The sequence below is a fragment of the Hetaerina americana genome, unplaced genomic scaffold, assembly GCF_022747635.1.
Source record: "Hetaerina americana unplaced genomic scaffold, ioHetAmer1.1.p SCAF_10, whole genome shotgun sequence".
Taxonomy (NCBI): domain Eukaryota; kingdom Metazoa; phylum Arthropoda; class Insecta; order Odonata; family Calopterygidae; genus Hetaerina; species Hetaerina americana.
In genome coordinates this window covers 39,757,076-39,782,279 of record NW_027286070.1, presented here as the reverse complement: position 1 = coordinate 39,782,279, position 25,204 = coordinate 39,757,076, and the positions used below count along the sequence as shown (strand labels likewise).

The 25,204-nt window shown below is 34.7% G+C and overlaps 1 protein-coding gene across 1 annotated transcript; it reads left to right on the top strand.

The window, feature by feature from the left end:
• Positions 1 to 167: 167 nt before the first annotated feature.
• Positions 168 to 24,416, top strand: LOC139698644 (zinc finger protein 768-like). Its single transcript, XM_071597503.1, has 9 exons — positions 168 to 250; positions 327 to 497; positions 671 to 1,273; positions 6,523 to 6,708; positions 9,382 to 9,528; positions 15,795 to 16,064; positions 18,631 to 18,812; positions 21,354 to 21,636; positions 23,927 to 24,416. Exons 1-9 carry the CDS (start codon positions 203 to 205, stop codon positions 24,068 to 24,070), a joined length of 2,034 nt encoding a protein of 677 aa, XP_071453604.1. The 5' UTR covers positions 168 to 202; the 3' UTR covers positions 24,071 to 24,416.
• The last annotated feature ends 788 nt before the right edge of the window (positions 24,417 to 25,204 follow it).

Genomic DNA, 25,204 nt, shown 5'->3' with positions numbered 1-25,204 from the left:
AGAGCTGATCTTACGTACCGTACGAAGAAGCAACTCCATGCGATTAACGCTATTCATACTAAATATACTGTTGATATACGTTTAAAGGGGAAGTAAGTTGCGAGCGATAGAAGGTTTTGTGTTTTGCTTTCTGGAATCTGTGACCGCGTTGTTTCCTTTTTTATAATATTTTTAATGAATTGAAAATTCAATTCGCCAGTAAATGGAAGTCATTAACGTAATTCAAATGACTTCATACAATGACATTGAAGTAAGTGATTTTTAGTTCTCAGCTTTTGAATTAACCTCTATGTATATACTTAAATATCGTTGTTGTTGTATTTCAGGTATTTTCGAGCGCTGAAGCCGTAGTAAGTGGTGCCTTTTTAACGGCAATTCCTGAAGATAAATTAAGTTTTTTCAATCATATTTGTTCGATTGCACAAGTCAATATCATATGTAACACCAAAGGAAATTTCACCGCCCAAGGATCATGGAAAAAAATACTAGCGTTGGAGGTACATTCGCACGATATGTTTACTTTTAGTGAGCCTTAAAAATCTCCCTCTGAAGTTGTCTGTTATTTTATCGCCCTCAAAACTTAATGTGAATATTTTGTATTTCAATATTTTACCAATATTTTTATTAAAAGTCTCCTAATTTTTTCTGGCCCTGTATTCCAATCGCTTAGGACATCTTGAGAAATACGCTGAAGGACTCGACTCATCTGGTTGGGAACAAATTCCAGCCGTCAGCTACGAACTATTTTCTAAGTGAAATGTCGGCAAATCTCATACAGTCCCATTCAGACAAAAGAATTAAAGAAAAGTCCTGCCCTAAAACTATTTACAATGAAAGTTCTGATGCAGTAGAACTATGTAATGATACAAACATTAGTGTGAGCAATGAAGAAACATCAGCACTAGCTGATAATTATTCTGTTGGGACTAGGGATTCGACTAAAGAATCAGTAATAAATGTGGAAGATGGAAATGAGATATATGTTAACATTACCTTAACTCCTTGTAATGACTTGTGTGTTGAGTCTGGTGGACCCAATTCAGTTTCTGATGTTCCGGCCGTACACAGTGTGAACTCACCCAAAAACCTGAAGTCAAGAATTAATAAGGAGGAATGTGAGTCTACTCCACTGCCTTCAAATAAATCAACATCAGAAAAGGACAAGAGGAAAATTTATGAACAGCAAGCTCCTTTCAAGTTTTTCTGTAATTTTTGTTCATTCAAGTCCAAGAGAGAAAGTCACTACAAAAAGCATATTCAGCTGCACAAACAGGTAATTACTAGAATACAGTCTTTATTATTCCTAATTAATCGTTTCAGGCGTTACTTTGTGGAATTGTTGCTTGATGAAGAATGTCAAAATAAAACTAAATCCACCGGAAAAATAAACTTTAATGCGACCCAGGTTTCACAGCGGTGTAGCTTCTTTAGGCCTGCTGATGCTGCACCACAGTGTAAACTTTGTTAATCCACATGAAAAATAAATCTGGATGAGATCCAGGCTTCACTGTGGTGCAGCATTACCAGGCCAAATGATGCTACATCACAGTGAAACCTGGGTCGCATTTAAGTACATTTTTCATGTGGATTTATTGTTTTATCTGGACATTATTCACTTTATTGTGCCCCTATTTCTACAGCATTTTAGGGACTTAATCTATTCAATTACTTAATATCTATTCACCCTTGAAAAACAACGGCTTTGCATAATTTCATTTTGAAACTGAAGAAAATTATTTAGTTCATCTGTTATGATATTGTTCCAGGGAATTAAAAATTACCTGATTTTGCATTTTCATGCCTCATACATTCCGCTTATATGATCCAAGTATATAAAATGTACTCTTTTATTCATTCACATATATGCATAATAATTTTCTCCATTTCATGATATTTGTGTAATAATTATTTTATTACCAGTTTATTGAAAAATTTATTTAACCAATAAATTACCCAAAACATTTTTAATGTTAATCCCCATATCATACTTGTTCTTTGCTTTTGTACTTACCTTATTTAATTGATTTGCTCTATAAAGGATACTATTCATTTTTGCAAATTTAGTTGTTGTTTTTGAGTGTCTTTTCAATTTTTCTCTCTGAGGTTGCTTCAAAACCATGAATGTGACAGCTTTCTTTCCAAATTACCTGCCAAGACTTTCTATTGTCAAATTTTTCTTTCCAACAAACCTGATTGCATTGCAGAAAAAAATATGATATTGCTAACCTGAAATATCATTCAACAGTTTCTACCTATGGTTTTACAAGTTCAAGTCCTAGCTCCTGTAAATACCATCGTCATCGTCTACTTTTACGTTGTTCCATTGAGGAAATTTTGCTTAAATTATGAATAGCCATTTAGAGCCACTACATCAATCTGAATAAAGAATGGGTCACCTCTTTGTTGATATTTTTGGTGAGTACTTCCTTGTTATTTGGTCCTTGGTGAAACTCTCCTCCTCTCTAGGTCCAGTTATAGAAAAGATTTATATCTGTTTTGTCCTTGGTCTTTAGACCTAAAACTTAAAAAAATGTCTCCCTTTTCTCTTACTATTTTACTGATCATTTTCAAAATTTCAGGAATGTGCTTTCTGTTTTTCTGCATTGTAGCAACCATAGCTATTCCATATTTACAATACAGTTTTTTCTGCAAGCTCTACAAAAGTATAATATCTATTCATTGTCACCTTTAACCCAGAATTTTGCTGAGCAGTGACTTAATATTTTGCTACTTCTTTCAGACCTCTCATGTGCAACAATTTGTCCTTGTTTTTACCAGTACACTCTTCTATGCCAAACACATTATGTTCCCTGCTGTCTAACAGCATTCTTATTAGAATACCATGTTTTTCTGCTTTTTCTTTCACTAACACTTTGAATGAGCTCCTACCTTGAAACAATGATATTATAATAGAAATAATGATAACATTTCTTCTGTAACTACAATTGGCTCAGGCATGTAATGTGTCACAAGACTCATTCTCTATCTGAGAGATGTTACAAGTAGGAGCAAATAATTCTTTTTCAATGCGACTTAGTTGCACTGATTCATCATCAAATCTAAAATAGGTCATCAGTTCCCAAAATCTGTTATGGCTCATTGTAGTAAGATATGAGTGCCTTCCATATTTGACCATAAATTGTGATAATCTAATTCACCATTGTCATTAGCACCTATTAAATAAATAAACACTTTCAGTTCAATAAAATCTTTTTTAGATTTTAGTGCTCATTCTACCTGTATACATATTTGAATTCTCTGAAGTCATTTTAAAAATTTCAGGACTTAAAAAGTTTAAAAAATTATACACACTTCCATTCTTCCCCATTACTTATTCTCTCATCCATAATTCTCCCATTTACTAGTAATCCTGGCTGTCTCCTTAGACTGTTTACATTTGTTTTCCATGACATTTTAGAAATTGCACCGAAGTATTCCCAGTTTTTGTTATGCATTTCAAATTCTTAGCAATGCTGCATTCTCTATCACAATAAAGTCAATCTGACTGATCATCTTGGCTGAATGCACTGACCTGGTTTTCAGTCTCACTCATATCCTGGAAATATTGTCTTCTAGATCAGTATGGTTTTCCCCATTCCATCCAATGTCACTTTCAGTTAGGTTATTATTCATTATAACAAATTTTACCCATGCTGAAAATAATCTTTAAAATTAGATTTTTATATCTTTGTACTTTGCCTCTTCCAGTGAATGTTGATATTAATGGAACACGGCTATTGACAAGTCCACCTTGTTCTTCAAACATTCCTGCTGGAATGGAAATTTAAATATTTAAAATGAGCACATATAGGTACAAGACTGTCCGTAAATAATTTCCAAGTAGCAATATTTGCATCTACCAGCCTCAGTTTATCAACAAGTAATCAGAAGATGAAATAAAATTATCCTACCCTGTCTGTTAATATTTTTCACCCCAGTTCACTTTTTCTCTCAAAAATACATGTTGAGGGATTACATAGTCTTTCAAAAATGAAACTAATTTAAAAAAACAATTAAAAAGCATGGCTGATGATTAGGTAAAGCACAATTGACATCAACAACAGACACACATGCACTACTCAACTATCTTTAAGTGGCGGAAAATATAGATGTTTAGTTAGATGGTTTTTCAATATTTGTTTAGTGCCAAAGCCATAAATTGTAACTCTTTGAGCCGTGATTCATTCAGGATAAGGAAACCAATTTATTTATTTTGAACTCCACCCAAGATGCAATAAATTAATTGTATGGCAGTTACCATTTCAATATTTTGAGCATCAATATTGTAGTAGCAGTAGTTAGAAGGCAGTTAGCTGGATTATGGAGAAGGATAAGTGCTCAGAATCTGTGTGTTCATTCATAGGTTTTCGGAGAAGGGGAAGATAGATGTTGGGTTCCAAAAATGTAAATCCCAGCTGAACAGAAAATAAGTGTATGACTGGTAAAAATACATTGATTTGTCTACTAGCATTATAGAAATTCTAGTGAATCCCTCCATAGAAGCCTCCAGGGAAAATTTTTCTGGTTGCATAAGACGAGTGGGCTTTCAAATTCTGTCATAGCTGAATAAATGACTATACATTTAAGGTGTTGGCTCAACACTGTGTAATTTTGGAGTAGAGGATTAATCGGTTTCTATAGAATAAAATGGTGGAAGTGAACATCAAAATTTGCAAAAAGTGGAAAATATTTAATTGAAAATGAACTTAGTGTAAAGATTTGGTATATTTTCATTTTTTTATTGGCAAACACAAGGAGGAAATTAATATATCTATAAGTATGAACTAAAAGGATTAACACTTTCTGAGTGTCCATGAATATAATTAATCGGTTAGTACTGGCTATGTCTTTCAATTTAATTCTCTCCAAATGAATACAAACAAATTAATATTTGATGGATCATCTTTGGAATCCATTGAAAATTAAACTAAAGAAATAATAATGTATGTTCCCGGGAAGAAATCATGATGTGCGAGACCATTGTAAAACCTAATGTTTAGCTTCATGATACTTATATCCTAATATACCAAAATAAAATGCGATGAAAAAAAAGAAAAAAGGTAACAAGTTGGGCCAAGTGAGGGTTGTTTTGTATCTGCTGCCAATTACTCAAATCTAATTTGTAGATGAAAATATACCATTAGTCAAGGTATTTAATTCTCCAGTTGGTCATAGATATTTTCAGATTCTTCCAGATTTTTTTTATGCTTCAAAATGATAAAAAAATAAAACATATGAAGTGATAAGCATTTCTATTACTCCCATGGTACTTCTAGGATTAATTTCTACTCAAATACCCACCAAAATGTGTTATCTCATTCTTCCATTCTTGGTCTTCCACTTTATCCTCCAAAATTTGTTCTTAGTAGCTATATGATAATAATATGTTTAATAGTATGACAGCACGTGTGTATCATTCAAAAACTTGTTAATTTTGACTTTTTCCAACACCTTCAAACCTTCGAGGTCAATGTAAATTATCGAAACCAAAGTTATTTTCATCTTATTAGTTAGATTACTCTGTGAATACTGCTCTGCTGTTTGATCACCTTACTACAGACTCCATATTCATACAATTGAATTCATTCAAAGAAAATTTGTGCACAAAATTTCATTCAAATTCAATCTTCACAAAGATCTTTATAGTCATCATGATATGTTACCTATACTAAATCTCCCCTCCTTGCATAAATGTAGAAAAATTAATAACCTAACTTTTTTTTTACAAATTACTGCATAACAAGATTGATTCCTCAGAACTCCTAAGGGCAGTATCTTTCTGAGTACCTTCACATAACACAAGGTATGAAACTATCTTTGAAATTAGATATCATACACAAAACTACACTTACTACTCGCCTATAAGCCAGATTATTAGAGATGCCAACAGTTTTGATTATATTGACCTACTTTCTCTCTCCCTAGGATCCCTTAAAAAAATGTCATCAAAAATATCCGAAGAATTTTAGAATGCTAATTATTGCTTTGTGGATATCTGTCCATGTCAATCAATAATTTGTTCCAAATGGCCATTGGGAAAATTTTCTTAATCGATGCCACAAGGTCTTGTTAATAACTGCTATTACCATTTATCTTTTTGTACCATTATCTGGCCTGTAACAAACACTATATTAATATTGTTTCCATTTTTAATTTGGATATTCTTCAATATTGATATTTTGTCTACTTTAATTAACCTATGTATTGCAAATCAAAATTCTTCTTTAATTTTACATTGTATTTTAATTCTCAATAACGAGTATGTAACTTTATGTAATTTGTACCTGTTTGTAATTTTTTTATAATTGTGGAACCAATATATGTTTTTTGCCTTTCTTTGTGTAAAAGGGTTATTCCCGTTAAATAAGTCAAAAAAATAAATAAATGTGTGCACTGGGCAGATTTCCCTTCATTCCAGACTGTTAAACTGAGGATTTAAATTGTTATTCACTCTTTATCATGAAATTGTTTTGATTAATTCTTTTTGCATCAATTTCATTAAATCTTTTCTATTTTTATTAGGCTACTACAAAATTGTACATCTGCTCACAATGTGGATTTCGTACCATACGAATGGGTCATCTGCGCAGACACGAACTACAGCATGCCCCTGAAGCACTAAGTTGTACCTGGTGCCCATACACTACAGATAACGCCTTCTTCTTGCAACGTCACCATCGAATCAAGCATTCTTCCAGTTCCAAAGAGGTAATATGATTCATTTCTTATTTTATGTACTGTTTATTTCCAAAAATTTTCTTTTGAAGTAGATAAATATGTTTCCATTTTAAAGAAAAATCAAACTCAAACAAAAAATCAAATATGCACCTGCTTTAAAAGTAAAAAAGAGTTTTTGGTGTCTTATATTCAGTGCATCTTTACAGCTGGTTTGAGTTCAGATTTTAAGGTCTGCCCCAAACATAAGTAGAATGATTTTTTCTTGATTATATGGACTGCCGGAGTGGGGTGATTTATGGCAAGAAAGGTGGTAGGAGGTCATTGATTTGCTAATTGAAACTTCTTCAGTTGTCTGTGGGCTGTAACAGTATGTGGACCTCTGCTAGACTGGACCCATGTTCAAGGGTTGCATCAAAAATTCACGATGCCATATTCCATGGGGCAATGATACTCAATTAAATTTTCTGTTTGGAAAATTTGGTTTGGAAACCATGACCAAGGATTCTTATTGAGATGAAGCAATGTCCCAAGGAATAGGTTTTTGCAGAGTCAAGATGTTCTGGCAGAGTAGAGAGAAGGTTAATGACGAAGAACAACTTGGGCATCCATCAACAACACAGTGTGAAGAAATTTTGCATTATTATGAGAGACATGATTCATTCTGATTGATGCCCGAGTGTCAGAATGTTAGAAGAAGAATGCAATGTTGTGAAAACCATAGTATATTGGATTCTGACGGATGATTTAGGTATGAAAAAGGTGTGTGCCAAGATAGTCCCCAAGGTGCTGTTGGGAGATCAGAACTTGTGACCTAGTATCTGGCCAAGCACAAGGTGGAAATGCTGCTCCAGCCACACTACAGTCCCAATGTGACACCGCCCAGACTTTTCTTTGTTTCCAAGAATAAAAAGGAGCTTGAGAGGGAACCATTTTGGAATGCTGGATGTCTAAGGTGCCTTGTTTGCATTTATTCTAATTTGTTCTTTGATCTACGATAAATATTTTCCTGGATTCATTGTACTCATTTTTGGCAGAGACCCTGTGCACGTTTTTTTTTGTGGATGGCATAATTTTTGCAGGAAATTTTTGGAACCTAAAAATGAGTGAAATTCATGGTATATGTCCCTACATATTGCGTAATTATTCAGAAATTAGTTGCCTGTGTCAACAATCATGGTCTGTGGTAAATTTTCAAATGTTAAAATTATTGCTTTTGAAATTATAAGTAACATAGTCACCAATCAGTGATTGCACCAAGCACTTGACATAGCTGGGTCCAGCTAAATATCTACTGATCAATAAACCAAAAATGGTCATGAGTATAAATGTTAGTGAAGGGATCAACACTCATAAAGCTATGTTTGTCAAACTTAATTTTGAATAAAAGTTTGGCTCTCAGTGACAGAAAAAATTCGAATTATTAATTTGCAAAGAATATACTATGGCATGTATAACTATAGATTTTGGTGGGTGTTGTGTTTTTGTAATGTAATGTTAATGGTATTGTGGTATCATTTACAAATAGTAGGACATAATGTAATCTAAGATGTAGATGCTTACCTTTGGTCAGTATGTATAGGGGATCTAGATGGTGCAGTGGCTAATGTACTGGCTTCCTACCCAGAGGGCTCAGGTTCAAATCCCGGCAGCAAATATTTTTCAGTGCTATTTATATCTCTATTTGAGGTGCTTTGTGGATGGCACTTTGAGTGAGTATGCCATACGTCGGATGAGATGTTAAGCTGTGGGGACCCCTTGGTGCCTTTTGTAAAGACTAGGATGATGCCGACACTGGGTTTCTCTCCACCCTTCATCCTTTCCTGTCCATCCCTAATGGCAAAAATGACCTTAGTTGTTGGTCGCCTCCCATAAATACTACTACTACTCAATATGTATAGATTAACTAATGCTGTTAAGTGTAAACATATATTCTGCTCTATGAACTCATTGGAGATATATATGCAATCCTAGAGATCAGTTAAAAACTCAATAGAGTTCTCAGTTATCTGTTGTTATAGATCACACATAGGTTGAGCAATACATACACTCATATATTATATAGAGTATTGATATCACTGACAGAGAGGAACATAAGACACAATCACGGTGTACTTGTTGGATTCTGAGAAGATATTCAGCAAGTAAATTAGATAGAATTAGTTACTGTATTATAGGATATAAGGGGTAGATTAGAGGGATGAGAGACGTATCCACAAGATGTACATATCTCAGACTGCTCAGGTGCAAATGAAGAATGAAGAGTCGGGATGGGTAGTGTTAGGGTAGGGGAAGATGGTAGTATCAGTTGTTATCCTTGATTTTCAATGCATAGCTGGAGGAAATGGTAAAAGCGGCATGGGAAGAATTGGAGAAATGAATGAAAGTCAATAGTCAATTCATAAAATTATTCATGCGTGTGAATAATCAAGTTTTGGTTTGCCAGTCAGTCAAGGAGTTGTAAGTATTGCTGAGTGGGTTGGAAAGAGATGTGAGAGACTATGATGGAGGGGTAACTTTGGGTATGCAAGGAAGGCATAAGAATAGAATAGGAATGTCAAACTGAAGGAAGGGATGATGGGAATTGAAAAGTATGAGTTGTATCCATCCAAAACCTACCTTGAATGGTAAAATTCCCTTAATAATAATGTATCATATTGTCTGTCGCACATGTGGGAATGATTGTATTTATGTTTTTTTCCATAGCAAGCTGCAAATGTCCAAGAGTATTTAAACTGTTCACACTGCAGCTATAAAACCAGTCAGCCCCATTTCCTGAAACGTCACCGTCGTGTCCATCAAGTTAGTGAGGATTCAGCCAAGCGTAACTCAACTTTATACCAGTGTGATAAGGTGTGAGATAAAGTAACTTGTTCTGGTTTTTCAAGTTTTTACATTAGTGAAAATATTTAAGATTAAGTATGTTTACATTTTTTCAAAGATAGTACATAGACCTAATGCATTACTGAGTGCTATGAAAGAAAAAATTTTTCTCTTTGTTTTAATTTACTCATATCCAAAGATTGACTAATGTTTTCGGTCATGTCAGCCAATTGTTTTTTTTTAGTTTCCTTTCATTTCTTGGCTTCCCTAAAGACATTCTAGGCTGGTTGATGTTACTCTAGCTTCTGATATGTACAAGCTGGAATGCTACCTCCCCTACTTTACCTAGTTGTCTTGATCAAAGCATGGGAAATACCTGTACACTCAGTTTTTCATGGATAGTTTTGGGTATGGTAGCCAATAACTTGACACACATACTACCTTCATCAAAAAGTTCCCGGAATAACCACCGTGTGGCGCTCCCATCGTTCCGATTTGAGTTCTTTTTTTTTTGTTAAATTGGTACATCTGTTGTTGATATTCCCTTTAAATCTTAGTGTCATAACTTGACATTTGCAAAAGTTACGTAGCCAAGAGTACATCTATCTCTGTGTGTGTTGGCGATTTTTTACAATTTCAGAAATGGATTTAAATTTGCAACAACGAACTTGTATTAAATTTTGCGTAAAAAACGGATTTAGTGGCGCACGGACGTTGGAAATGTTGGAAAAGTGTTTCGGCAACGATTCTCTAAAAAAAACGGTCGTTTACCAGTGGCACGAGCGGTTCAGAAGTGGTCGTGAGTCAATCGAAGATGATGAACGCAGTGGCAGACCATCGACATCGAAAGTCGGTGAAAAAATTGATAAAGTAAAAGAAATGTTGGTCAATAACCGCAAATTAACCATCAGAGAAATAGCGGAGGACATGAACATTGCCTATGGATCCGCCCAAGACATTGTGGTTAATGATTTGGGTTTCCGTCATGTAGCAGCAAAGTTGGTGCCGAAAGACCTCAATTTCATGCAAAAAAGAGACCGTGTTGACGTCGCAAAAGACATGATTTGCGAGGCTGAATCCGATCCCACATTCATCAATAGGATCATTACTGGAGACAAGACGTGGGTTTATGAGTACGACACGCAATCCAGACATCAGGCAAGTGAATGGCGTTCACCAAATGAGCCGAGACCAAAAAAACCACGTCGTTTTCAGTCAAAAAAGAAGGCAATGCTGACGGTTTTCATGGATTACAACGGTGTAGTGCATCATGAATTTTTGCCAGACAGTAAACAAAGAGTATTATTTGGGCGTTATGAGACGTTTGCGTGAAGCAATTCGCCGAAAGAGACCAGAAATGTGGGCAGAAAACTCGTGGATTTTGCACCATGATAACGCACCGTCGCACAGTGCTATCATTATTCGTAATTTTTTGACGAAAAATGCAACAAATACCATCCAACAGCCACCGAATTCACCTGATTTGGCTCCCTGTGACTTCTTTCTGTTCAATCGAGTTAAAAAACCATTACGGGGAACGCGTTTTAGCAGCCGAGAGGAAGTAATGGAAAAATCGCAGGAAGCACTGATGGACATACCGAAAACCGAATATAAAAAATGTTTCGAGGATTGGATCAAGCGCTGGCATAAGTGTGTTGCAGTCGATGGGGATTACTTTGAAGGGGACAATATAGATTTAGATGAATAAACTTGTATTTTTAATTTTCTGAATAAATTCCGGGAAATTTTTGATCAAGGTAGTATATATATATATATATATATATATATACACACATATATATATTATATATATATATATATATATATAAACAAAGATATATATATATATATATATAAAAACACAGATGTAGATTTTTAGAATATAGAGACACAAAGAAAGGACACTCACAATTTGTTATTTTACGTTTCGACAGCACGGCTGTCGTCTTCAGAATCATTCAGAATCGTCTTCAGAATAATTCTGAAGACGACAGCCGTGCTGTCGAAACGTAAAATAACAAATTGTGAGTGTCCTTTCTTTGTGTCTCTATATTCTAAAAATCTACATCTGTGTTTTTATATATTTGTGTGTCGCCGAAGAGCGTTCCATTTCGAAGATATTATATATATATATATATATATATATATATATATATATATATATATATATATATATATATGTATATATGAGATTCTTATATAAAAATACATAGCCACAATGTGAAAAACATATTTGTGAAACAGAATAATAATATTAATATCACTGCTTGAAAATTCATGTCCTGATCGTAAGTGTAAAGTATTCTAGAAATACTATATAATTAAAAAATAAGGGCAAGATTGAAAGAGAAGTTAGATGTGATCAGTCTCTGTATTTTGAAATACAAAAAGCACTTCAAGCAATTGACGATACAGAGGACTTGCAGAACATTAAATTTTGATGATTTTTAACAGGAATATTCAGTCAAAATAGATTTAATTTTGGAGCAACTCCGATAGAGCCTGCTCCTAAATATTCAAGTTGCACAAAGTTTTGTGTGTTTTGTTTATTTCATATTTCACTGCTTTTGTCAAATGACTTGTCAGTTTCCTTCCCTAATTACTTCTTGATTGCTTCATAAATACTTTGATGTTGCTCGCCTTATGCTTGGAGATTTTAAATTAATGGTTTTATCTCACCCTGGTCATAGTTATTATAAAGTATAAGGACACTAATTAAGTGTCTGACTTAAATTTTCACTGAAATTGAAAATTACATTTTTATTGATTAATATTTCTCCCTGCATTTTTGCTGAAAAATGTGAATAGCATGACCTTCAAAGGTTAATGAACTATTCAAGCTGTCAATTAAGTTTCAGTATTTAAAAAAAAAATAAAAGGTATGTTAATAATCCCACGATAGCATCCATCCTTGCATTTAATAGGTTTCTTTTTTACTCCATAAGAACATACAAGGATCATCCTGTGTATGGCTTTTGGATGGCTATTTGGAAACAGATTATTCTTGGTAGTCTATCATTTGAGATAGGTTTTGGGTAGACATTGAATGTACACTCCTATATTTCTTAGCCTCTCTTGACAAGATGTAGCCCGAAACATGCACTACAATTAACTGAATTTCAATACCTCATATATTCCATCTCCCTTTATTCCATCCAACATGCCTATCCCAATCCTACCCCTTCCTAGCTTACTTTTGTCCTTCATATATCACAGTCTTCAGCATTCCATTGTTCATCAAAATGTTCTGCATTCATTTTTCCTGCCTTTTTTTTCTTCCAATAAACCTCTCTCCTCACCTACAATGCTTAGCACATCTTTCTTGGTTTTACCTTTTATTTATATATTTCCTTATATTTATATATTATTTATATATTTTCCATCCTTCTTCACACCCACATCTCAGAAGCCTCAAATCACTTGGCATCATATTTCATCTACCAATTTTTGAGTCATACAAGACCATGCAGAATCCCTTTTTCTTGAACCCTTTTGCAGCTGTGAATGTACCTAGTACATTTGCACAGTAGGCTGCTGTGAACGTACCTTTTCATCCTTCCTGTGGTGCTCTATCTTAATTTGAAATTTCATTAAAATAATGTTCTTCAAAATAAATTAATAAAAATTTTCCATTAAATGCCCAGTAAATCTAGATTATTTTTATGATTTCCATTTTTTTATTATTTATATTATTTTAATTATATCTGGAATTAATAAAGGTTATAGAGACATGATACCTTCCCTTTTTACTGCATGTAAAGATTAAATTTCCAGAGAGTTAGCCACTATAAAAGGGTGGGCATACTCTCCATCCTCTTATCGATGATCCTAATTACTTTTTTGCTGCATGTCTAATCTTATTGTTCTACATTCCTCCATATGATTGCCTTTTTTTTGGGATGGGAACTAACAAAGAGCTAATAAAATATTCTGACCTTTTGATGCCTGAATACCTTTATCAAATACATCCTCTATGCATTATTTTCATCGCTGAATCTTTCTTGTTTCAGTTAATAATTTTCCTGAGGTGTTTTCAATAATTTGCATGGATTTTCCCCTCATAATTTCCGATAGTTTTTTCACCTTTCTCTGCAGTGTACCCATTTCACCCCTTCTTTGAAAACCTTCAATGTTCTTGCACTGTGTTAACTAGGCCTCTTTTCCCCTATTATTTTCCTGTCTATTTTAGTTTTTGGCTTTAAATATCCCTTTCTTGATATGTTCCTATTTTTCTTTTACTTTTTGTCATGTTTAATACTTTTACATCCTCTTTCATCAACCATCTTCTCTATTTTATCCTCTTGAATCTGACATTGCACTTCAGTAGTACTAGCCCACTTATTCTCCCTGGAAACTGTGCGAATTGGAGATATTGTACCTAAATCTATGTCAAACTGTAATATAGTCTAACTGAAATCTCTCTGAATATCTAGGTATTTTCCATGTATGCTTGAATTTATTTTGGTGTTTAAACTGCCAGTGTATCTAACCCAGTCTCCTGCAGTGCTTTATTGCTTTCTCCGATTGGTCATTTCCTGTTTCTAAAATATAGTTCCCTACCTCTCTCCCATCTTTCCCGTCGCCTTCACTGAATTTCAATCCACCATGACTATTAAATGTTTCCTCCTATGGACACCCACAATTTTTTTCCTTTAATAGGTCATATACCCTGTCTTTTATTCCTCCCTTTGATTGCTTTTTGGTATGTTAAGTTGAATAGTGACGAAGTTTGTTGGTTCAGTGTTTGCTGCTTCTAATAATATTCTATTACTCACTTGCTCTGTGTTTACTATGTTTCTTTATTATTCATATATTATATAAATATTTCCTGAGAACAGTTGGTGGTCAAAATTCAAATGTTCCAGCCAGTACATCATAGGTGCTATAACATAATGCAGGAGTTCATATGTGGACCTTTTTTTTAGGTCTTAGTTTGTATTTGGTATTTCAACTGGACTTCACAGACCCATAAATCAAGGAGAGATGCAGCTTAAGAAAATCCTTTTTACCTGAAAAAATATTTCTTATTTCCTAGAATTATATTAGGACAGATGCTAGTACATTGTTATTTCTGATGTTGTGTATGTCATAACACTTACAAGATGGATTTTTCGAAGCTAAGTCAAACCTTAGAATGGGAAGGGATGTACCAGACCAAATAGCATAATTCTTCCTGGGAAGTTTTTTTTATGAATATGGAAAAACTAGGAAGGATCTTTAAAAAAGAATTGCATTGGGTAAAGATTCTGTCAAAAAGAGCATGTAATTGTTGGTAATGACTTTAAGTAAATATTTAAAAGTTATAAAAAAGATATTAGAAAAAACCCTGATTTGGAAAAGAACATTGAACAGAGTCAAGACCAGAAACTTGGAATTCAAAGCCAGGAGATGAGTACATACTGTAGGATTTGTAATCTAAATATTTAGGGGGTTATAAAAAGTAACATGGACAATAAGAGCAATAAATAAGAAAGTTAAAGGTATAGTGGTATGGAAAGGTTTTGGGAGAAATTCAAACAACAGGACAAATGAAGGAATGACAGTTTAGCAAAGAAATTTCTACAATCGCTATTCAGTTTTTCAGCAATTATAATGAAGAGGAATGTAATGCATAAGCATGGGAGAGAGAAAAGTTGTAGATATCCTAGATGGAATCAAAGGAGGTAAAAAGTATCTCAAGATGGTAATCCAAGATATTGAAGTATTTCTTTTGTGTCCATTGAGGCAGGTGTTAGAAGTTTAATTGTAAATGCTCATTCATTTCTCTGCCTTAATTAGTAAGCTACTGTTAAAAATATGTATGTACTACATATTCCCAGTATTAAATAAATAAGATAATCAACTAATTTCTCTCAACTGATGCTTCTTATTTTGGAAATAATTTATCAAATCAATGTCATTGTAGTGTTATTTATGTCAGCTGTGGTTAGTCACAGTTATTATATATCTTCAAAAATTGTCAGCACTGTTCCGAAAGTATTTGTGGCCTTAAGTGATGCCAACTGAGGCCCTATATTGCACCTACCAGGTAGAGAATAATGTAGATGGGGTGAAATGTATTAAATTAAAAATGGAACCATCTGAACGCCTATTTGGTAACAACATAAAATAAAGCTCCAAAGTTGCTGAATGGTTATGGAAATTACAGCTATCCATAATTCCCATTAAATATGTGAATAAGTAGGAACGTTCCCTATGACAAATAATGTAACCTTAAATAATTAAAAGAACATGGGTCTTAACCTTATTAGTCTTTAAATAACCTTAGCATTGATGATCATTAAAATTTGTTACAGTGCAATTACATGACCCTGCGAAAGGAACATTTTGAACGCCACCAGAGAGATGTTCATTCAGAGGTAAGGCCGTTTCTCTGTGATACTTGTGGGAAGGCCTTCAAGAGAGCTGATACACTCCGACAGCACCATGTATCTAGGCATCACCCATCTCTCACTCAAGATGAAGGCACTGCTGCCTCAGATTCATCAACCACTGTATCTCTACTCCATTGCTGTCCACAATGCTCTAAGCCTTGCCGTTCCAGAGCCCACTTGAAGGACCATATGGTGAGTCTCCATAGCATTTCAGTTATCATGTACATTAATTTAAAAAAATTAACTTATTGGCCCGCATCTGACTCAGCCCAGCAAAATAATAACTTTGGCTATGCTTACACTGCTGGTCTTAAATTTACCTTCACATGCTTAGTTATTTCTGATTGTTCCATTGATATGTGTTTCTTCTAGTTTCTCAATATTCTGAATAGTGAGACATATGAATATAATATGAACTGCAATGCATGCAAGGTTTGTAGAAAAAGTATCAAATTTCTGGAAAAATAATTTGTTTTAGATATTGTTACAATTCCTCAAAATTATTCATAGTACATCCCTTGAGTGTCTACACACTTCTGCCTGTGGCTTCTCCATGACACTCCCTGGTTGGTGGATTCCATAAGGTCCAGTGTGCGTAAGTTCCAAGTGTATGCATGCAAGCTTCTATGACGACACTTGGGGTTCCATGGTGGTGTCCTTTGAGGGACGATTTCTCTTTTGGGAATAGGAAATAGTCTGCCATGCCAAGTCAGGACTGTAAGAGGGTTGAGGAATTGACATGATACTGTTTCAGGTCTTCGCTAGCAGACACTCAACTCTGCTCTTGGCCATCCATTCAAAGACATTCACAGCAAGTTTAGTGCAGGTCTTTTTTATTGCTAAATTTTCAAAGATAATGGTGTGTACTGTCATCTTATCAATGCCAATACAATATTTGATCATGCACTCACTTAACCGGCGATCTGAATTCAGCACTTCACTCACATGTTGCATGTTGTCGTCAGTTCTTGACATCAATGGCTGTCCAACGTCGGGCTTTTCCTCCACACTCTCTCAGCCATCTTTGAAGAGCTTGTGCCCCTTAAAAACTGTAGTTTGTGACATACTTTCACCCTTTAGCACTTGGCAAATCATGCCCAATGTGTCCATACCCGATATCCCCAGTCCAACGCAAAATTTTATAGCGTTCCGCTGTTCAATCATTCACTGCATTTTATACGTGCACCGAGCCACTCGGCAGGGGTCCACCAAAAACTTGATCTAGCTTGAGTGAACTTGAGATGAGACTGCTAATAATTGATTTGGTGATTTTCAAGCTTTGATCATGCTTTACTAAAATTCAGTTTTGGATTCTCAATTATAACAATACAGTTATATTTGATTTGATATATTTGCAAGAGTGAGATGTGATAGTCCAGGGATAGAGCAGTGGACTGCTGACCAAAGGGTCCAGGTTCGATTCCCGGGCATGCCTTCTGGACCTTCTTAGCTCCACCCATGCTGTGTGATTATTTGGGTACCAGAACTTCGTGGGAAACCATAGGCAGCTCATGGAAAGGATCTGGCCCCCCGACCCTGAATTTTGGATGGTGCACACTGTTGGGCTTAGTATTGAGTGAACTTTACCATCACCTCCAACCTACCAACTCGATTGAACAGAAAGAAGTCACAGGGAGCCAAATCAGGTGAATTCGGTGGCTGTTGGATGGTATTTGTTGCATTTTTCGTCAAAAAATTACGAATAATGATAGCACTGTGCGACGGTGCGTTATCATGGTGCAAAATCCACGAGTTTTCTGCCCACATTTCTGGTCTCTTTCGGCGAATTGCTTCACGCAAACGTCTCATAACGCCCAAATAATACTCCTTGTTTACTGTCTGGCCTTCTGGCAAAAATTCATGATGCACTACACCGTTGTAATCCATGAAAACCGTCAGCATTGCCTTCTTTTTTGACTGAAAACGACGTGGTTTTTTTGGTCTCGGCTCATTTGGTGAACGCCATTCACTTGCCTGATGTCTGGATTGCGTGTCGTACTCATAAACCCACGTCTCGTCTCCAGTAATGATCCTTTTGATGAATGTGGGATCGGATTCAGGCTCGCAAATCATGTCTTTTGCGACGTCAACACGGTCTCTTTTTTGCATGAAATTGAGGTCTTTTGGAACCAACTTTGCTGCTACACGACGGAAACCCAAATCATTAACCACAATGTCTTGGGCGGATCCATAGGCAATGTTCAAGTCCTCCGCTATTTCTCTGATGGTTAATTTGCGGTTATTGACCAACATTTCTTTTACTTTATCAATTTTTTCACCGACTTTCGATGTCGATGGTCTGCCACTGCGTTCATCATCTTCGATTGACTCACGACCACTTCTGAACCGCTCGTGCCACTGGTAAACGACCGTTTTTTTTTAGAGAATCGTTGCCGAAACACTTTTCCAACATTTCCAACGTCCGTGCGCCACTAAATCCGTTTTTTACGCAAAATTTAATACAAGTTCGTTGTTGCAAATTTAAATCCATTTCTGAAATTGTAAAAAATCGCCAACACACACAGAGATAGATGTACTCTTGGCTACGTAACTTTTGCAAATGTCAAGTTATGACACTAAGATTTAAAGGGAATATCAACAACAGATGTACCAATTTAACAAAAAAAACAGAACTCAAATCGGAACGATGGGAGCGCCACACGGTGGTTATTCCGGGAACATTTTGATCAAGGTAGTATAATACAATTTATGTGATCGGGAATTTAACAGATGAAACACTTGATTTTGTTCTCTGCAGGCTTCACATTCAGATGAGCGCTCATTCTTGTGTGAAATATGTGGATCGTCCTTTAAGACACGTGCCGTTCAGAGGAAGCATATAGCTACAGTTCATGCAAATCCCAAGGCATTCCCATGTAATCACTGTGTTCGCAGGTTCAGTACAAAGTATGCCTTGCTGCGGCATAAAAAAATACATGGGTAAGTTTGTTAAATTAAATTAAATATAGCTATTTTATGATAAGGAGAGGAAACACTATATTTTAAGTATTGTCTAATGTCCAGGACAGCTTATTGATTGAAAGAATGCAATGTGGCCAGCGCTGCACTTTCTCAATATTGTTTTAATTTCTATGTCCAAACATAAGGGCAGCATTTACTTAATCTTTAGTTTCATATTGTGTATGTCAGATCTGTTCAAAGTTTTTCTTTGTGTTTCTGAATGGTGAAATGGAAGAATAGTCTTGAAATCACCCCCTCTTATTTTTTATTTTTTAATATCTATTTTTTTATAAATCTGTTGTCCTCATGGGTGGAATGGGCTCAGCATTTGCTATATTAAGGAGAATAAGCTGCACCACAATGGGGTTTCTGTGTCGGCTACATAGCAGTACATATAGGCCACAAATAAAATGTAAACCATTTATGAAATAAGTTTTAAAATTTTGAATAGAATAGGAAAATATTATCCTTTATGAACGTTATAATAATTTTCATTGGTAAAAAAGAGCATTATATGAGGTATGAATATGCAGTTTGTGGACTAATGCTGTAAAAATCATTTCTTGAAAAAATTAAATTACACATAGCAAATTTCTGTGCAGAAGCATCATTTTGAACAGTGGAGGATTGCCCAAAATGCTCATTGTCAAATGTTAAGGTTTACCCCTCTGAATCTTGCCACCTACTTGTAGAACAAACTTCTTTTCACGAGATGGTCTCTGTAAACTATGTTCATCATGTCAAGATAAATCCAAGTTTGTTTCCCTGCTTTTCATTACAACTTGTCTGTCTTCAAAATTGTCGTTATTGTCCAATCACAATAACAAGGCATATCATAAAAACAGAGTTATACTCAACACAGTTTTGTTAAAAGAAATGAAAACAAATACGTAGCTGAATGAAATTTCAAAAATTGGTGTGCCTCTGCTGCAAACCTCCCAATAGTAAGATCATATTTACAATAATATGAGTCCAAAACCTTGATTTTCATACCTTGTAAATACTAAGGAAATTAGGAAGGGAAAATATGATTTGTAAATGCCTTTATAAATGAGAAATGAGTGTAAAAGTTGGGATAAAAGTTACATTGTAGCTAGTTGTCAATATGATCATGAATAAAAGATTGAAAGAGTGGAATTTGCAGAATAGGTTTCTAGAATTAAAAAGTTTATGGATATTTATTTTTTGAAACAGACTTCCTGGCATATATGGAGGTGGCCAGTAGTTGTTGTTTTTTTCAAGTATATATTTAAATGTTACCATCATATCAGATATAAGTTTGGATCGTTTGTTATATTTTGTGTGTGCGGTTCTCACTTAAAGAAGGTATACATTGTTACTCGGATACTTGGAAACAGTACCAGTTAAAAAGTCAGAGAAACATGCTTCTTCTTTGTACTTAGATTTCACCTTAAATATGCAGTGAATATTAGGGAATCGTCCCAGAAAAAATGAATTGAATGAAATACAGGGATAGACTGCTGCCTCCTCGATTCGGACTTGAACCGCAGGCCTTCAACTTGTTCGGCCGATGTTCTAATAATTAAGCTTAGATGTTCTACCAATTAGTCCTAGATGGCTGATTTTCTTCTAGCTATGTGTGCCTTTAAATGCCTTGTACCTACTTTTTAAGACCATGTATCACTGGTTATCCTCTTTTCTCTTGTATTCTTTTCCGTTTCACTGGCGTTAGGTGAAATGGCTACCGAGCACCTTGGTCTAAAATGGGAACACTTAGTTGCATAAAATCTCACAGATTTCAGTTGTGATTAAATTTCTTCAAAAGCTTAATTGGTGGAGCATTGTAAAACCATACGAAAAACATTTCCCATCCTCACCACTTCATACCTCCCTTCACAACTGATGCTCTCCCATACCACTCTACTCCGTAATGCATGTCCCATTGTATAATTAGCCAACTTGACTGCGAACTCTGTCCCTTCTACATAGGGCAATGAACCATATTTGCAGCCTTTGCAGAAACAATCACTGTGCCTCCTGCAACCATTCTTCTATGTTAGCCTCTCCACCAATTCCCAAAATGCATCCCTCTTCAAGATTTCCTAAAATTGCTGTTTGTATGTCTGCCTCCCTTTTTACATATTATTATTGCTCCAAACCCCAGGTACAGCTTGCGTTTAGCTCCTAGGAGATTGCTTGGACCCGGGCCTGAACCTTCCCCACTTAGGAGTACCCTCCCATTTCCTATCAACCCCCAATACTGCAAAAAAAACCCTCTATCCCTCCTCCCCTACTCCTGCTCTCCTCTTCTTCCCCTAACTGGTGCTCTGTCTTCTTCCATACATTGAAAAAGGTGGTTGTGCCACCAAAATATTCAAAAATACATATTGTGTATACTTCATATTTTTTTGGTTTTATGACATTGTCACACTTGTGAATCTATAATATATTGTGAATATTTTCAATGAACCATTAACATCATGCTACGGATTTAGTTATAGTCATTTGAGCTTTATACTATGTGCTACTTTTAATGATTTGTTTTCTAAATTTCTTCAGTCCATCAAAGGATGATTCTGAAACCCCAGAAGGAATAAGAAATATTGAATCAAGACTTTTGGATTCTGTTGGAGTCAGTCCCAAGTTAGACAAAGGAGATGCGTCATTTGAAGACGCATCTGAAATTGGGACTCAAAACAGACAGGAATCAAATTGTAAACAAAGAATTCTCTGTGAGAATGAGAGACTGGAAAACGTCAAGGATATAGAGGAGACACTGCCCAGCTCTTCAGTGAGATCAAGTAACGATGTGTCATCTTCACAAAATGAAAAAGGAAGCACTGTAAGTAACTTTGAGAAGCATTATTACTAGTTGCAGTTAACCAATTATCATCTGTATGAAGCATTGTGTCATATGTACTGTTACTCGATTAATGATGAAATTAATATTGTTTTGTTTTATGTACTTTCATAGCAGATTTATCAATTTATTCTGCAATTGTTAGATGGTAAATAATAATATGTTGTTACATGAATGCTAGTAAAAATTATGAAGATACCTCATTATAAATTATTTTACCATCGCCAGGCCTAAGTTCGGGGAATGACCAATCATAGTTGGGTGTGGCCACAACTTTTTATAGGCATGGCCGTACTAAAATATTTTAAATCATGTACTAAAAGTTTTGCTTTTATCTTGAAGGGAGCAAAATTTTGCATCACGTACCTTTTCTTTCTCAGAGGAGGCTAGCTGAACTACTCTGTTGTCCTGCATTAAGAAAAGTTTGAAATAATGCTGCCTATCAAAGGCCCTTGGGCTTTAGAAAACCCAGTGGCACCATTCATCCAGCCGACAAATGACTGCTGGAGAATAATAGAGATAGAATTTCATTGTTAGGAATTCTAATTTTTAAATATAAGCACATCAAAAAGTACACTTTCATAAAGGGATATATTTCAAAACTTAATTTTGCTTTATATTTGGTGAATGTATAAGGAGTATCTTTTACAGGGAAATAAATATAAGGCTTGCTGAAGTCTTCATCAGTAATACTATTGGAAGTAATTACACAGCTTAAAACCAAAAAAGGATGGAATTAACTAGCTAACTTACTATGAGGGAAAAGACTAAGAACAGATTGAGGAGATGCCCAATAAGTGGATAACTTATGCTGAACACAGTGCATATTTGGTTCAGTCAGCCAGCTGAATTTGATCTTTTGCCCAGTTGAAAATCATTGTCTCCCCACTGCTGATTTATGACAATTTCACTCAAATTGTCAAGAAGAAATGTAAATTTGATGGTGTAATAAGTGATTATTCTGTATTCATTCAAACAATGATAAAAAAATCAGTGGTTTAATTTGAAACAACCACTTTTAGGGCAAAAAATTTAATTTGGAAAGTAGGCCCAGGTAATGCTAGCCAAGTAATAGCGAATCACCCATCCAAGTTAGTCATTGTTGTATGAGCTAATGTATGGTAAATTTGGCTCCAAGTCATGTGAGACAGGTATCTTGCATTCTTGTGCACTCCAGTGTGTCTAGATTTACATCTCTCAACTGGAAGTGTGGTGGTATCATTCTGAAGTCGTTGCTCACTTGTTGAATTTTTTTCCTGTCTTTTCAGTTTCTGGAGAAGATTATTTGTTAGAATTAATGGATTACCTTTAAATGGTGGTCAGAGTGTTTTAGAATTACCGAAACTGATATTACTTGCAGCTCATTTTCTTCCCACTCCATTTTGAGAGTACAAGTGTCTTCAAGTATCATGAACATTATTATGAGTAAAATGTCTTTGTTATTATGTTATGGAGGCTTAAGAATGTAATTGTGTTTAGTCAGTGTTGCTATCTCAAACTAATTGTGGTTGGTAGACTCTCATAATAACTATAAAAAGTGTAATGCATGGGGTCAACTGTTCATAAGCTTACCTTACTGCAAAAAAATTCATGAATTCACATCCATGCATTTAGTTCCTTTCTCTTTGCCTACTGCAGTTTCCCTGGAAGATCGTATGTTTGGGTTGGCACTTTGGTTAGCTGCTGAATGCTCTATTCTTCTTGGTATTACAACATCTGGCTCTTGACTAGGCTGGCTTTATGAGGTTTTAATAAAGAGAACATTTCAAATACCCTTCATGGATCATGTTAATTCATTATCATGTGTGTAATGTTAAACATTTTATTTATTCAATTAATTATTTTTTATCATTGCATACAAATGCATCACTTAATTTATAACAATTCTGTTGTAATTAATAGTGTTACATTAAATGGAGAATTTTAATTTTTAATTTTAGGTTATATGCAATTGTGTAAAAAACGTTCAAGCTGGAGCATACATTTATATAGTACCAAAGGGAAGGTTTTTGTAGTCTGCCCATGAAATAGGATAATTTATTATTTTTTATTCTCTGTGTATTTGAATAAAAGAGCAAAAAAATTATATTGATTGTGGTCAACTAAAAGTCAAAAGCATGTTTTAATTAGCTCCAAAAATAGACTGTTTATTAGTTAAAACTCCTTGTGTATAGATGTTATTTCATATTTTTGTAAAACAATTTGAATGAGAATGAATGAACTATGAAGCAATGAATATGGCTTAATAAGTTTTTTCGTATCTTCTTTATAGGAATCAAGAGGATGTGCTGTAGTAATTGGGCTGGATGGAGAAATGCAGTCTGTCAGTGGAGGAATATTAACAAGAACGCCAGCTCCAAGTGAAACCACAACTGCCCTGCTATACCTTACCACAGACTTTAATCATTATCGATGAGTGTTTTTGAAATCTGTGAATCTAAATATATTCAAGTACTATAACTAAGTATGCTTTAGTTTTGTTGGAAATTAAGCAAATTTATCTTTAAAAAGTGCACCTGTGATATGTTGTTTAAGGATATTGCTTAGAGATTTCAAAGGAAAGAAAATTATTTTTCTTTAATAATGAGCTTTTATTTATTTTACCTCTATTTAAGTTCTATTGTTTGTAAGCAATATTTGCTTGCAAATCCATTCTTTTTAATGAATCATCCATATGATATGTGGTTAAGTGTCATAAAGTGATGAAAATACAATCATCATTGTGATGAGCTGAATATTTTTTAAGTATTTTTTATCCCATGTGAGCTGCACATTTAAAATAATATTTCATTGAGAAATAATATTATTAGAGAAGCTGATTTGATCAAACATTATCTCACCATAGGCATTCATATGCCAGTAAACTACTTAGGATTCCTAACCACAAATTGTGACAACCCCTGATCTTCCTTATTCTCTCCTCCATCATCATCAGGCAGCATCGGACATAACTCAGACACAATAAACATTCTCTGCATAATGTTTCTAACTCCTATTAATGTAAATTCACCTGCTCCGCTATCACTCATTTTGACTTGCCATAAATAAAAAGAATATGTATTATCTCAATTTCAATGTCCTAATCACCATTAAAAAATTAATTTTCTTGGTGATAGAATATTTAAAAAATTTTTTCATAGCTGAGCTAAAGTGGCATCAATGATAAAATTCCAAAGAAACCCAAGATGTGTAATCATAGTCACATGGGAATGGTTTACTTGAATTCCCTAGATTACGTCCCTACTTCAATTATTATAAGGACTATTAAGTGGCCTTGGAATGGAAGCTATCATCAAATTTTAACAAGGCCACCATAATTACACATATGCAAGTAGTTGTTAAAAATGAATTTTTAATCATGGCAGCGAATTTTATTTATTGATTTTGCTTGTTAACATTCTGTAAGGGGTTGCCATGCAATGTTTAATATTCGTCTGTGTAATCAAGCAATGTGCTTAAATTCATTCTTTTATTAGGTCATTAAAAGTAAGTATGCATAAAGATCTAAGCTATAGTTTAGCTATGATGATAGCAATTGCACTCACTTATT